Raw genomic sequence first — 15,862 nt, 5'->3', positions numbered from 1 at the left:
TTTATTATTTATTACCATTAATGCTTATGTTAACTAAATGCCTGCGAAAACACAGCTAAAAATTTATATATTTAAGGCTTTTTACAGAAAACATCCCACATATGTAAAGGACATTCTCATGTCAAAGTCATGTCAAATATTGAAATTAAAGTGAAAATAATGGTTAATAATATGAAACTTTGATACATCTAAGCTAATATAATTATGAGATTTTACACACAGGCTCACAAATATTTATCAACGCTATAAATCAATTGCATTACCAGACCATAATTTCTAAAATGTAAATAAAACAGTTATTTGTATTTTTAAATCTTTTATTTTTTTCTATGTCCCCCTCTCATATTCGTATACAATGCATAGAAAAAGACACAAGACTACAATTCCATTCAAGACTTCATAATACCTTCATATAGGAGAAATGTTGACAGTGTTCCCTTCCCTTATGAGTGGTTTCAAAAGCATCCAATCGAAGTAAATGGCATGCACTGTTTACATTAATGCAGCTGTAAACGGCATGACATGGAAGCTGGCCATTAGCTGACAAAAAACATTTGCTCGAAGAGACACGACGACCTTTGAAACCATGGACACCCAGTTCAAGACGTCATCTGAACATACAGCTGTACAGGTTTATAAAAATAGCGTCTGTGGGTTAACTCTCTTTACTAGAAGAATGTGAAAAATAGCTAAGATGCAGTCAGCATTACTGCTTTAGATTTGTCATGATTGGTTCATTTACATACTTACTCTTTATATAATTTAACAGTCCTGCATTAAAATTCACACAACGATTTTAAGACTTAAAACATATAAAAGAAAGCAAAAAAAGGTATTGGAACATTTTCAGCACATTTTTCTTGGCAAATCCTTCATATAAATCACTACAAGGGTGAGAAAATACTGTTGAAGTTACTTTTGATTTGACAAATCTACTCACATCTTAGGAAAGACCTTTGATTTTTAACCTAACCAATCAGAAAGTTAATTAATAATGCTTATAGTGACTTATAAAGCATACCTAACCTCTCAGATCCGAGACTAGACTAGAGTTTAACTTTCCAGGCTTGTTTCCCAAACATAAATCTTGGAGTAAATGGCAATTTCCCAGACAAACATTAACGCTAGTCCTCAGCAAAAATGTAGTTTTACTGGACATCACTGGAAGTGCTAGGCTACATAGGTTTATAGGAAATCATACCGCAGTAAGTTTTCATCATTAAAACTATTTTAAATATACGAGCGCTACTAAACATAGTTATTTTCAACAATATTGCACTCTCTATCTATATAATATGGGCTAAACAAACAAGTCAGTCTACAATATGCAAATAAACATTGTAATAGTGTTAAAACTACAACAAGGAACGTCACAGGTGGCGTTTGTAAATACATTCTCGTGTACCGCAACCTGCTTTCCTGGTCGTAGCATGTCTTATTGCGAGCTACAAAATGTAAATTCACAGGTTAGTGTTGTATCTTGTGCATAGATCAGTCTACAGGGCTGTTGTTTATGTGACTCAAGGTAAACTGGGTATTCGATTTAAGGACTGAGCACCACCGTCGATCCTGGGAAATAAGTGGTGGAGGAGGTTTAATCGTCATCGGGGGCCTCGCCTGGTGCCCGTGTGATTCGGCGAACCCCTCTCTTTCCGCTTGGGCCTTTGGGTTTGGCAAAAGCTTGCTTGTGCGCATGCTGCTTGGGGTGAACCTCTTCGTATAGAAAGTCACTAGTGAGTTCATCGCCATTGTCAATCTCCAGCTGGGAAAATTAAAATTCCAAAAAGACCATTATGGGACGTCTGCAATGAACGGCATAGACAACTTTTCTCAATACGTTACAATTTAATACTGATGCATCACAATATAATAATTGGTCACAGACGAAAATGGTGTAGGTTCGACACCAACGTTTAAAGGGACACTTTGTTTCAAAATATGCTCATTTTCCAGCTCCCCTAGAGTTAAATATTAGATTTTTACAGTTTTGAAATCCATTCAGCTGATCTCTGGGTCTAGCGCTAGCACTTTTAGCATAGCTTAGCGTAATCCATTGAATCTGATTAGACCATTAGCATTGTGCTCTAAAATAACCGAGTTTCAATATTTTTCCTATATAAAACTTGACTCTTCTGTAGTTACATCGTGTGCTAAGACCGACGGAAAATTAAAAGATGTGATTTTCTAGGTCGATATGGCTAGGAACTATACTCTTATTCTGGCGTAATAATCAAAGACTTTGCTGCCGTAACATGCGCAATGATATTACGCAGCAGCCAAAAATAGTCCCCTTAGTAACTTTCAATAGCAGGGGACTATTTTCGAACGCTGCGTAATAATATTGCGGAAGTGGAGTGTCCCTTTAAATCAACCTTTATATTCTATACCCACAGGACTCTATATGCATAGTAAAATACTTAATAATAATATTACAATAAGAATGGTAAGAAATAACGCATGATACCTTTTTCGCAATTTCAATGCCCAGGTTTCTCTCAACTGTGTCTATGAGAGGGTTCTTGCAGCTTGAATACAGCATTCTTTCTTTGATGCTGCATTTATAACCAGGCATAGAGTAGATGAACACTGCAGACACACAAACACGTATATTTATAAACCAAGAGGTCAATGTTTCGTTACCAAATAACACAGACTCTATCTCGGACGAATCACCTGCGATATAGAATTGGATATTGCCCAGCTTTTCAGTGAACTACGGCTCTGTGTAGTAAATGCTTTACTTAGGAGATGCGCATGACAATCGCATGCAATTAATTGTGCAGCCCTAGTAGGGATGTACCATTACAAAATGTCTGTGCCGGTACCAATATTTAATTACTTATGCTGCGTACACACCAAATGCAAAGCATCGCGCCACTTGCCCTAGATTACTCGCTGGTTTTAACTTTGTATCATGCAATTTTTTTGCTCAAGTTGAATATTTTGAAGTTGTGCGAAAACGCGCATTTTCGTAGCAATTGCACGGTCCAATTTGCGTCATTCCCATTGCCCCGCGTGAGTTTGTCAATTTTGGTCTTTACTGTATTTTCCGGACTACAAGTCGCTCCGGAGTATAAGTCGCATCAGTCAAAAATGCGTTTTGAAGAGGAAAAAACATATACTATATGTTGCGTTTATTTAGAAAATTATTTTACAAAATCCAAGCCCAAGAACAGACATTTAATCTGGAAAGGCATGTCATTCAACTAAACAATAGCACACAGAACAGCAGGCTGAATAGGTGTCCGTACATGTTATAGTAGCATAAACAGTTATTAACACGATACACAATAGCATACAGAACATACCTGGGAGGCTAAATAGGCTAAATTAACACGACAAGCCAAATCAAGTTCAAAAAGGTCCCGAAGTCATTCTGCATCACTGAATCCATTGAATTACATAAATATAGGAGCATCATAGAGGAGACTCTCACGGCTGTAGACAATACTGGTTTCTCTTGGTTCATGTGAAATCATTTTGACGTATAAGTCACACCTAACTAGAAGTCCAGTACCTGCCAAACTACAAAAAAGTGTGACTTATAGTCCGGAAAATACGGTACCATGACTATGTATGTAATCTACTTGCGCAAATCTTTGAATTTGCGTTTGGTGTGTTCGCTGGATTAGAATGACATTTGCCGATACCGATATTTTACCGATTTTTTTTTTACTTCTCGTTTCAAAATCTCAAAGTACAGAGCATACAAACTGCAATTTTGCTGATATTGGTCAACACCTGTGGACAGGTGTTGAAAATTAGTATGTATGCTAAAACTCAAAGCATATGGTTTGTCCAGTGTTACTTTCTTTATTGTTTATTTGACATGGACGTCAAACAATAATTGTTGTCCAATTCAAAATATTCACACAGTATGCATTTTTCCACCCCTTTTTCATTGCAAGGATATAATCTGACCTTATCATTGACTGTTTTAAAACAATCGGCCGATGTCCGAAAGCGGTAAAAATTGTTTTTATCAGCCGATACCGAGTGTACATATATAACAAACTTGCTTTAGATTCTCAATTAAGTATCTTAACAGTTGGATTTGTCTCCACTTTGTTCTTTGAAAGAAAGATATCTACATTTGTTTGATATGTTATGCAGGATTTTTTCGACTATACACAAGACACGAATACGTTTTTGAAATCTAGAAAATATTTGCGAATGTTTTTACGAAATATTAATGAAATTCCGTTATAAGGCCAAAGTATGGTCCATTTTTTCCGTACTGTAAGCACACTGTCGGAGTTTTAAAACCCACGTACATATGTATGCGTAGGTTGTATGTAGGCCACGAGAGGTATTGCAAATTGTCGCAGTGTGCATGCGTCAAACGCCGCTCACGTATGCGTATAAAAACACTATACCCAGGGCGTCAGTCCACAGACGCCCTGCTTCTGCAGAATAAGGCCTTGTGTCCACCAAATCTTTTTCTTGCGGCCGGCGTATACTTGAAATAGTTTCTAATAAAAACACCACGCTTTTAAAATACACCAGCAGCTGACGGTTTTCTGTCCGTTTTTTTCCACGCTCAGCACTGAAGTTGAAAAACGTTTAACTTTGGGTGAAGCTTGTACATTTTTACGCACTGTGGAGGCAGGGCAGGACAAATACCACACCAATTAACCGGCGCATCATACAACGACTGATAAACAAAACAGATGTATCTACTAAAGCTCTCAGCTGAAGAAACAATGCCAGGCGCTCACAAATCAGTATTCGCCCTGGTTTTCAGGTGCGTTTAAACGCTTTGGTCCTGTCATAACAATTAAGTTATGGGCGCTTAGCACAATAAACACCGGTGCGATAAAAATATTTTCGTGTCATACACTCATACATTTCGTTTTCAGGTCTCTTACCTGTGGACTCAAGGTAGTCTCCTTCATGAGAGTGCTTGTAGAGGAAGAAATGATATCTAGCAGCGTCTTTGGGAATCCTTTTAGGCAGATCTCTCAGTTCCGTAGGGGTCGTGCCAGACAGCTTGATGGATTCTTTAGGAAAATCTATTTCCAGTTAATGGGATGGGCACAATCAATACCTTTTAAACAATTAATCAAAGCAACTACAGACATTTCCGTCAATAACTCCATCAGTAATGTTCATCATCAAGTTTGCTGAGGTCCACACACATTGTCCGCATCCGCAAGGACACTTATTTAGAAAGATCTGAACGCTCGACTGTGTGTACTCTCACACAGAGATTACGGAAATTACACGAAAAACTTATTGGGGATTTGTCCAGGACTGTTTGACTTTTGGTTATTCACACTGGCAATGATTTTCCGGAATCTGTGCATTCATTCACAAACAAACCTTAAAGATCCCGTGAAGACATGTGACGTATTTAAAGGATTAATCGATTTTATAAAAAAAAAAAAAAATCCAGATAATTTACTCACCACCACGTCATCCAACATGTTGATGTCTTTCTTTGTTCAGTCGAGAAGAAATTATGTTTTTTGAGGAAAACATTCCAGGATTTTTCTCATTTTAATGAACCCAAAACGTAACATTTTTTTCAATGGAGTTTCAAACGATCCCAAACGAGACATAAGGGTCTTATCTAGTGAAACGATTGTCATTTTTGACAAGAAAAATAAAAAATATGCACTTTCAAGCCACAACTTCTCGTCTATCTCCGGTCCTGTGACGCGCCAGCGCGACCTCACGTAATTGCGTAGTGACGTAGAAAGGTCACGTGTTACATACAGTATACGAAATGCACATTTTCGGACCATTTTAAACAATAAACTGACACAAAGACATTAATAAGTATCATTCGACATCGTCGGAACGGTCCTCTTTCTCCACACTTGTAAACACTGGGGCGTAGTTTCGCATTCGTCATCCGTGACCTCTTGATGTGATGACGTATTGCATGAGGTCGCGCTGGCACATTACGACCGGATCTAGACGAGAAGTTGTGGTTTTAAAGTACTTATTTTTTTTCTTGTAAAAAATGACAATCGTTTCGCTAGATAAGACCCTTATGCCTCGTTTGGGATCGTTTAGAGTCTTTAAAACTCAGTATAAAAAAATGTTAAGTGTTGAGTTAAGTGTTAAGTGTTGGGTTACATCAAAGTCCATCAAAATGAGAAAAATCCCGGAATGTTTTCTTCAAAAAACATAATTTCTTTTCGACTGAACAAAGAAAGACATCAACATCCTGTATGACACGGCGGTGAGTAAATTATCTTGATTTTTTTTAAGAAAATGGACTAATCCTTTAAAGTCCTCCACTTGGTAGGTTTTTCCCACAGCATCTGAAGTTTGCTAATTATCCATGATTTCTCGTTCGAGTAACCACACGTGCGCATTTTGTTTATGACTAGATCATAAGGAGCACGTGATGCGCTGCTCTGACATGCTGGTGAATGATCTCGGCTTCAGCGTGGGTAGTGATGAACTCCCTGATCTTTGCTTCAGTCCAGTTTGCCAACATGTCTCGTCATGAATGTTGATCTGCGTTTAAATCTCTGTGTCAAAGTGCTGAACGATCTGGTTGCGATGGCACGCCCCTTACGGAATAGTTTCTGCCTCATTCACACAGAATGCTTTCCTCAAACGTTACGGCAATGTTACTAGGTCCTCTTTACAGAAGCGATCCCAGAACATTACGGGACGTGTTTGCGTTCACACAGAAGCCAATTTTACGTAAAAGTTCTGTGTAAAGCGTACGGTTCCAGGAACTATGCAACATGTGAATTCAATGTAAAGTATACAAAAGCCGAATGAGACGCTTTTGAATAGAGGTATTGTGGGTGAGATGAGAAGAAAGGCAGGAGGTACCAGTTGCACATAGTTGAGTCTTTTCTCCCTGAACTGCTCCAGGGCTTGAATAGCTTCCCTCTGCATTGGGAACGCCACACCTTGAAGTGTCTGCTGCTTTGTGTCAACATGGATGTCTGTCTGCATCTGCAAAAACACAAACTAATGTTTAACATCACTCGCACACTAACCAGCGCTCAATACACGGTTAAATCTGATCTCTGAACATTCAGGTTTCAACGTAAACATCACTGATACAATGCGTGGGCATTGAGAACTAATGATGTGTTTTATGGGCCAGGGGGGGTCCTTCCCATCTGCTTTACTACACTTCCTTTTCTTTTCATCCCGGATTGGGAACAACTATTCATCCGCCTATCTCCTCTCTCTCTCTCTCTGCAAATTAATACAAATGAAACATAGCAAAGCTGCTTTTCTCTCATACTTGTTGTAGATTAGTGCGGTATTATCTTCCTCCCACAGCTGCTTCACGAAGCTTGAAGCCAGCGCTCCCATTGGTTGATTTTAGCAGTCCATCACTTTAAAATAACCAATGAGCTGTTGACGAATCAAAGTGTTGCCTTTTATGGTTTAAGCTTGTGTACACTGCCAGCAGCATCTCCCGCAATTGCTTCCAGGAGTTTTGTTTAAATGAAAGACTGCACGTGCATATTCAAGGGCTGAGCGTCTCTATTTTTAGGTGCATGTTTGATGCTATATATAACATTGGTGGTTATAGTAGAGCTTTCCTGACACTAATCATAGTGAAACATTTGATTTAAAAGGGGCAGATGGAAGATTTAAAAGACCACAAACCTACATTAGCCACATCACCAAGGAAGCATTAGTAGATTGACTACATACAGGGGTGAGTGGGGCACAAACTAACACAGGGTTAATTGTAATATATTTATAAAGGGCCAGGCAATCTGTGCTTTTGGTCTTTTTCTCTTACTGTCAGAAGATGATCGCTTGTGAATTCGTGAAAAGTTTTTATCTGTTTGAAGGCATTGAACGTAATTTCCTTCATCTTATGTTTTTTTATTTCTGAGTTGGGTGTGTAAGTCACCAAATCCAACTTTATATTATTTTAATCACGGTCTTCTTACTTAAAACCTAGTAACTGATAGCTGAGGTGGAAAACATTTTTCCATTGTGGTGTTAGTTGTAACACAGTGTTACAATTAAGCTTCAGGTAAATGATAATGAAAACAATGTAAATGCTATTAATCAAAATGTTAACTGTTAAAGGAATATTTCATTTTCTTAAAAGAAAAATCCAGATAATTTACTCACCACCATGTCATCCAAAATGTTGATGTCTTTCTTTGTTCAATCGAGGAGAAATTATGTTTTTTGAGGAAAACATTGCAGGATTTTTCTCATTTTAATGGACTTTAATAGACACCAACAATTAATACTTAACTCAACACTTAACAGTTTTTTTCAACAGAGTTTCAAAAGACTATAAACAATCCCAAACGAGGCATAAGGGTCTTATCTAGCAAAACGATTGTCATTTTTGACAAGAAAAATAACAAATATACACTTTTAAAGCACAACTTCTCGTCTAAATCCGGTCGTGATGTGCTAGCGTGACCCCACGCAATACGTCATGACGTCAAGAGGTCACAGAAGATGAACGCGAAACTCCGCCCCAGTGTTTACAAGTGTGTTGAAAGAGGACCGTTCCTACGTTGTCGTATGTCAACTGATGCTAATTAATGTCTTTGTGTCAGTTTATTGTTTACAATGGTCCACAAATGTGCGTTTTATATATGTAACACGTGACCTCCCTACGTCGCTACGCATTTACGTTAGGTCGCGCTGGACCAGACCTAGACGAAGCGTTGTGGTTTAAAAGAGCATATTTTTTATTTTTCTTGTCAAAAATGACAATCGTTTTGCTAGATAAGACCCTTATGCCTCGTTTGGGATCGTTTATAGTCCTTTGAAACTCCGTTGAAAAAAAACTGTTACGTGTTGAGTTAAGTGTTAATTGTTGGTGTCTAATAAAGTCCATTAAAATGAGAAAGATCCTGCAATGTTTTCTTCAAAAAACATAATTTCTTCTCGACTGAAAAAAGAAAGACATCAACATTTTGGATGACATGGTGGTGAGTAAATTATCTGGATTTTTCTTTTAAGAAAATGGAATATTCCTTTAATACAACATCAAAGGAAATAACTTGCAATTATGATTTTTTCATCTTAACTGTGCAGCCCTTTCATGCATAATACAAATATGGTTAGATGAAGGATCATGGATGAATGAATGTGTGGATATCTATCTATTATATAACAATATCCACCTTTAGTATATAGACAGAATTTTATTGAATTATTTGTGTTTAAACTAAATTTTCTAGCAGGTGTTACAACAAACCCCACCTATGGGGTAAGTTGTAACGTTTGCACTCCTGCCACTTTTGCTATAATTGTACAATAACGGTAGATCCCACAAACAAACTTTAAGTGTTCATTTGTAGCAGAGATGTTGATTGTGTAAAAAAATTCATTTTTTTCTGAATGATAGAGCCAAAGCCAAAAAGCGTTAATTTGTGCCCCACTCTCCCCTACATATGAAAATTCAAATCCAAAACCTGACAAGTGCATCTGTGTGATTCTCACGAAACCATTGAAACACCACGGCACTAATGATTATAGCTTTAAAATGTGTAATATAGTAACATTAAAAAGCATCAGAATTAACACAATACTGTGTTCTACCTTGCACAATGTGTGATTTCAACATAAGAATTTATAATTGTAAATTTTATCTCATTTTCTGCTGAAATTCTCATTACCGCAATGTGTCCGGCTGTGTTTGAACATGTGTTATGTTGTAATTTAATCAAATTAACACAAAAATATTAAGAAAAAAAATAAATGGATGTTTTGCTAGACTACTTTAGATGACAGAAAAAATATTTACTGAATATTCATGTATAATAATAATGAAGAAAAATTAGGAAAATGATGTGTCCATGTCTGATGTTGTCATCCTCCGCAACACTTTTTCAGAACAGTTTAAGCACACATACAGTATTTTAATAAAGTTTGATTTTGAGATTTGATTTTTACCAGGTAAGATCATTTTTTTACAGTTAATTTGAAATATTGTCTTGTCAGAATGCTTACACGACATTTTGATTATCATTACCGCAACAGATGCTTATTAAATGTTAATTTAATTAATAAAAGCATAATACTTTGATTTTAAATACATGTGCAGAATCTCCAAATTATGTTCTTTCAGGTTTGTCATGTCATTTTGAAAATATGTCAGTGTTGATGTTTTCTGACTGTTGCGGTAATGAGATTTTTTAGGACTAATTTTTTAAATTATGTTACAAAAAGTGTTAAATGATAAGTAAAAGTTTTTAAATTAATGTTCCCATTTACTCCAGACTTTGTTTTTAAAAAAATAAATTTAAGCAATTTTTACATTTTCATGCTTGACATTTTTAAAACCAAATTTTCGTGAGAATCACCCATCTGATGTTTTCTTATCAATGAGCATTTTTAATCAGGCTCTTATGTTAAATGGACACTGTTAATATTCTAATTTTTCAGCTCCCCTAGAGTTAAATATTTAATTCTTACCGTTTTGAAATCCATTCAGCTGATCTCTGGGTCTGGCGCTAGCACTTTTAGCATAGCTTAGCATAATCCATTGAATCTGATTAGACCATTAGCATCGCGCCAAAAAATAACCAAAGAGTTTAGACATTTTTTCCATTTAAAACTTGACTCTTCTGTAGTTACATCGTGTACTAAGACAGACAAATTTTTGATTAGTGCGATTTATACTTCGGAGCGACTTATAGTCCGGAAAATACGGTAAATAAAATAATGCAAGTCAATATAGTGAACTAAAGCATCCTGCACTTTAAAGGATTGTTTCGAAGGATCAATAGGTTTCATATGAAAGCCTAAAAGGGTTCATAGGATAAGGTTGGAATAGTTAAAAAGGATACTTTCAGTCTTCAAGGGTTTATGTGGCACATTAGAGTGCTAACTGTTTGATGTGATGCAAGCTTTGCAAAGCAGCTGTTGTTGAAAAATAGGGAAATTAGCTGATATATTGGACCAGACATCAAACCTGTAGCATGCAACTCAGCACTGACTTCATATGTAAATCCAGCATTTTTTTTTTCAAATCAACATATATTTTTATGCTACTTTAACTTAAAAAATTAAGGTAAACAATATTAACTTAAAAACTTAAAATAATATATTGAATTGACTTCCAAAACCAAGTTGTTTTAAATGAATGCAGCATTTTTTTTACAGTGCAGATTATTTCTACACAATGTAACGTAAGATCCACAGCAGGTTCGTTTTACGACATACTTGCTTTTTTGCCTGAGGTCATGAAGTTACCGAACACAAAAGATCTGACATGGACTGTTGGACTGATGTGGCTTTTGACTTATTTAAATAAAGGTGTACACCCATGCTGTGTTTACGCCGATGTCAGCATTACCTCAGTGAGTTTAATTTGCCTCAGTTCCTCTTCTGCAGCAGTCAGAGGCAAAGGCGCCGCCTGAGAGGTGAGGTACTTTTTATAGCCGTTCAGAGACACATCATCCTGGGCAGGGAGACACATATTAGTTGAAAAAAAATCCATTCATTAGGGGGGTTTCCTTTAATGCAAGACATGAGGTGTCTGTCATACCTTAACTGTGCCAAAAATCTCCTCCTTTATGTGGCCACCGCCAAACTCTTTCTTCAGCGTTGCCCTCGTGGCAGCGTATAACATTTTTTGTCTGACCTAAAAGACAATGTTAACACATTTTACATGACTTTTATGCATTTGGCGGACGCTTTTATCCGTATGTGTGTTTAGTGCGATTCAAAGCCATGACATTTGCTTGTTTTAAGCTGGGCAGTATCAAAGAGCGACTCATTTGTGTGATCGTGACTTTGGCCATTTCAGTCTCTGTCTGGTTGTTGAATGAGGGAAATTAGAATTGCAAATTTTTAGCACAAAACCACTTCTGTGTCTGTCTCAGGTCACTGGTGATGTGTAAAAGTCAACTACCAGAGCTTTTTCCATACTGGACAAAGACAATTTTGTGATCTTATATCTTGTCTAATACATACCACTTATTATGTTAATAAAATATTTTATATCACACAACGATCTTCATAGTGAATCCAATTAAGATATGAAGTTTAAATGCAAAACCCTCTAAGCGCGACTGACGTGTTTTCTTGTAGATTGTAACGCGAAGCATCTCGTTCCTCCCACTAGGAAATTCGTGGAATTTAACTTCGTGTCATGCTAATTTTTCGCTTTTCATCTTGAAATTTTCATCTTTTCAACTTGAAATTTTCAACTTGCATAAAGACGCGTATGATGTGAAAAACGCATGTTTATAATAACACCCAATTCGCGACATTCACATCGCCCGATCTTGAAAAGTTAGAAATTCGTTGGAAATTCCAAGTTGAAAAGTTGGAATTTGGGAACTTGGAATTTCTAACTTGAAAATTGAAAAGTTGAAAATTTCAAGTTGGAAATTTATTTGCCCAAATAGATTACATGTGAATGTCGCGAATTGGGTGTTATTATAATTAACTTGAAATGTTCAACTTGCATAAAGACCCGTATGATGTTTAAAATTTTCTTTTTTCAAGTTGAAATTTCCAACTTGAAAATTTAAAGTTGAAAAGTTGAAATTTCAAGTTGTAAATTTCAGGTTTAAAATTCCATGTTGGAAATTTCACGTTGGAAATGTATTTGCCCGAATAGATTACATGTGAATGTCGTGAATTGGGTGTTATTATAAACAACTTGAAATTTTCAATGTGCACAAAGACCCGCATGATGTGAATAACGCATGTTTATAATAACACCCAATTCGCGACATTTACATCGCCCCACGCGAATTCACGTATATTCACGTCTTTGCATTGACTTTGTATGTAATCTATTCGGGCAAATCGTTGAATTCGCGTTTGGTGTGAAAACCCCATTATGTTTAGGTTCAGTAATTTCATTTTAATGGTAATGAAATGGTTATTAGTCAGTAATTGAAATTATCTATTTTCACAATTGTCAATTTAGTCATTTTATAGATGTTTAACAAATTTCAATGTCTTTCACTGCTAAATCCTCTAAGTGCATGCAAGCTTTTTTGGCAAAAACCTCCACTAAAAAAATTAATTGCACTTTTTTGGACAAGACATAGTTAACAGTTGCAAAGTCAAGCCCAAGATGCAACTAAAAAACATCGCATATGATGAAAGTCAGCATTTAACAGGGTAATAATTAAGAAACTAAAGCACATATTATGGAGCGCTGTGATGCACATGGCTGCCACATTTGGGTGATTCTAACGAAATTAAGATTTAAAAGGTGTCCAGCATCAGAATTTTTAAAAAGCCCTTGAAGCCAATTTTTTTTGCACATATAAGAATTAAGGTCTAAACTTACTATAACCGTTAATTTTTAGAGGATTTAAAAAATATTTCCTATAGAGTTATGTACATTTTTTTTAGATTATCATTATCAAAAATTATCATTACCGCAACATGATATTACATTAAATATATGAACTGCTAACCTGGTAGCCATCTTGAGTGTAACAGTCAATTATGTCTCTTCTAACAATTTTTTTTTTTTTGAAAATGTTCCTTGAGGGCTTAAACAATGATTGAAAAATGTTGCGGAAGGTGAGAAAATTGGTCTTGGACACATTTATATTCCTTATTATTGTCTCTACATTTACCAATGATCACCAAATACCACATGTTTCTTTACTGTAAATGTTTATAGTATAACATGCACTGAAGCTTTTGATTTTTTATTTATAAATATTTCCATGTCAAAGAACCCAAATCCAGTCATGGACACATTGCGGTAATGAAAATGTTCCCCTTAAATGTGGAAAAAACAACAAAGTTGGTTTGTATGATGTCATCTGAAATCATGTGCAAAATAGTACATGAAGAGATGTTTGTAACTGTATGCTTCTTTTTTTTGATACCATTTACTTTTTTTATCAAAATGTTTCATGACACCTCATAAGGCTAATTTCGCGAGAATCACCCAATTGGGTTGTATTCAGGCTCAAGTACTCACAAGGGATGACATGTCTGGATTGTGTGAAAGACTCACCGGAGAGTGGTCTGGAGACCAGGCCAAAAAGATCCACTCATAACCCTGATTATTGGTGGTGTCCAGTCTATAGAGAAGATACGAGGGCATGTCATCTTCTACGAGAGGGAGAACATAGCTGTCCCATTCCTGATCCCACTTCTTGGCAGCCCGCTTGCTTCCGCCAAGAACCAGCTTTTCTGGAAAAAATTGTTTTAAATGATCAAAACACAAATAAGCAGGTTAAAGGGAAAAATCGGTCATCATTAACTCACACGATTCAACCTGTATAAATTCATGAACCAAAATAGATCAGGGGCACCATTCACTTCCATAGTATTAATGGAAGTCAATGGTGCCCCAGATCAGCATTCTTCAAAATATCTTAAGAAACAACTTGAGGGTGAGCAAATGATGACTGAATTTTAATTTTTCAGTGAACTATACCTTTAAGCTCCTAAAAAGTCAGCTTACCATTGTCAATCACTACTTTGATCAGCCGATATTCTCCGTTCCGGGCCTTTGCAAAGATTTCTTTCACTTCCCCGGTAGCTGGGAACAGAAAGCGGAGGGCACAGACAGGACACAATGAGCGCATTTATTCTGCTCCGAAACAAAGCTGAGCATCTCTGGACAGCTGAAGTGAAATAAGCCCGATGAATAAAAGCGAGACATCTAAAGAGGCATTGTTAGGAGGTCCTTAAAATATAATCTGGGAAAGAATCGTGCCACAATCACCAATATAAATGCAGATCTAACATCCACCGTGTGCAATGTGACCTTTCATCAACTTCAGCATGACTGTCTGCATCTTATAAACGTATTGTCTTTGTAAGGCTGCAGTAGAAACCCAATGTAAACATATACAGATAAGTTCATTGCATAAAGGTGACACAGTTAAATTATACTACCAAGGGACCTTTGTAACCTGCTTGCTTCCTTGTGCATTGCCCTAGTAAGCAGCAATCTTTATGCAGACAAGACTTTCGGACTCTCTCATTTGCATGACCATATTAGCGCAAAGTACACATGTCACGGATTCAGTGTTTGGCTTGTTTACTATCAATAATAAAACTCTACAAGGCAATGCAGTCCGAAGCGACGACAACAACAGGTTTATCAATGTTTATGTTTATAAACAACCATCAAATAAAGAAACGTGCGTGATAGCGACGCAATAAGATACGTCGTGTTTTTCTGAATGGACGATAAAAGATGGTAAAGGACTTTACCTTGGATGCCGGTTTGATGAGACATTCTGCTCGGCTGATGGTAGTAGTGAAAGAACACGGAAGTCGAGGATGGAACTACAGTCATTTGAGATGCCTGTCATGTGACGTCACGCGATGGCTCCTCCCACCCCGTGCCGCACACGTTCCGCAGTGTAGTCGTGTGCGTTTCTAAACAAGCTCATTTTAAGTACAATGAAAATGTAGATGTTTTGCATATACGTTTAAAAATGCATAAATATAAGTTTGACGTCGACAAAATACTTAAAAAACTATTTATCTATTTCTTCAGGTAAACGAGAAAAAACACATTAAAGTACAATAATAGGATTTATTCGTTTTTCTTGTATTTTTAGTATAATAAAGGACAAAACTTTACAACAAATTAAGTATTTTAAAAAAGATTTTACATGAGATTTTAGTTATAGATGTGTACATAGCTTATAGGCTATATCAGTGTATAAGGAATTATTATTTTACATAATTTATTTAACATAATATGATCAAATCTATGTATAAAAATTCATATTATATTATATTATTACTAATTATAATATAATTCAGTTGCAAAACTAGTTATTACACTGACGCATTTGGCAGACGCTTTCATACAAATTGTCTATACTAAAAAATCCAGCTGAGACCAGGGCTGCGTTCAGCCCCGACAAAACGTTGCACAACGTTTATTAAACAGAAACGGTGATAAGTTGAACGCCCTGTTGTGATGACGTAAGAGTTGCAACTACGG

The 15,862-nt window shown here is 36.4% G+C and overlaps 1 protein-coding gene across 1 annotated transcript; it reads right to left on the bottom strand.

Annotated features, from left to right (window-relative positions):
* Positions 1–296: 296 nt before the first annotated feature.
* Positions 297–15,224, bottom strand: twf1b (twinfilin actin-binding protein 1b). The gene is made up of 9 exons (XM_073868671.1): positions 15,118–15,224; positions 14,360–14,437; positions 13,907–14,085; positions 11,459–11,554; positions 11,267–11,371; positions 6,804–6,924; positions 4,869–5,024; positions 2,465–2,586; positions 297–1,762 (listed from the first exon to the last, which is right to left on the bottom strand). Exons 1-9 carry the CDS (start codon positions 15,200–15,202, stop codon positions 1,595–1,597), a joined length of 1,110 nt encoding a protein of 369 aa, XP_073724772.1. The 5' UTR covers positions 15,203–15,224; the 3' UTR covers positions 297–1,594.
* Positions 15,225–15,862: the final 638 nt, after the last annotated feature.

This window comes from Misgurnus anguillicaudatus, chromosome 1 (assembly GCF_027580225.2).
Source record: "Misgurnus anguillicaudatus chromosome 1, ASM2758022v2, whole genome shotgun sequence".
Lineage (NCBI taxonomy): Eukaryota > Metazoa > Chordata > Actinopteri > Cypriniformes > Cobitidae > Misgurnus > Misgurnus anguillicaudatus.
The sequence above is the reverse complement of the archived record's forward strand: the minus strand, read 5'-3'. Positions and strand labels throughout refer to the sequence as shown.

Coding starts and splice junctions, on each gene's coding strand:
- twf1b (XM_073868671.1), bottom strand. CDS start 15,202: ATGACTGTAGTTCCATCCTCGACTTCCGTGTTCTTTCACTACTACCAT. Junction 11,372..11,458: donor AGATTTTTGGCACAGTTAAG/GTATGACAGACA, acceptor CTCCCTGCCCAG/GATGATGTGTCTCTGAACGG. Junction 2,587..4,868: donor AGACTACCTTGAGTCCACAG/GTAAGAGACCTG, acceptor GTGTGTCTGCAG/TGTTCATCTACTCTATGCCT.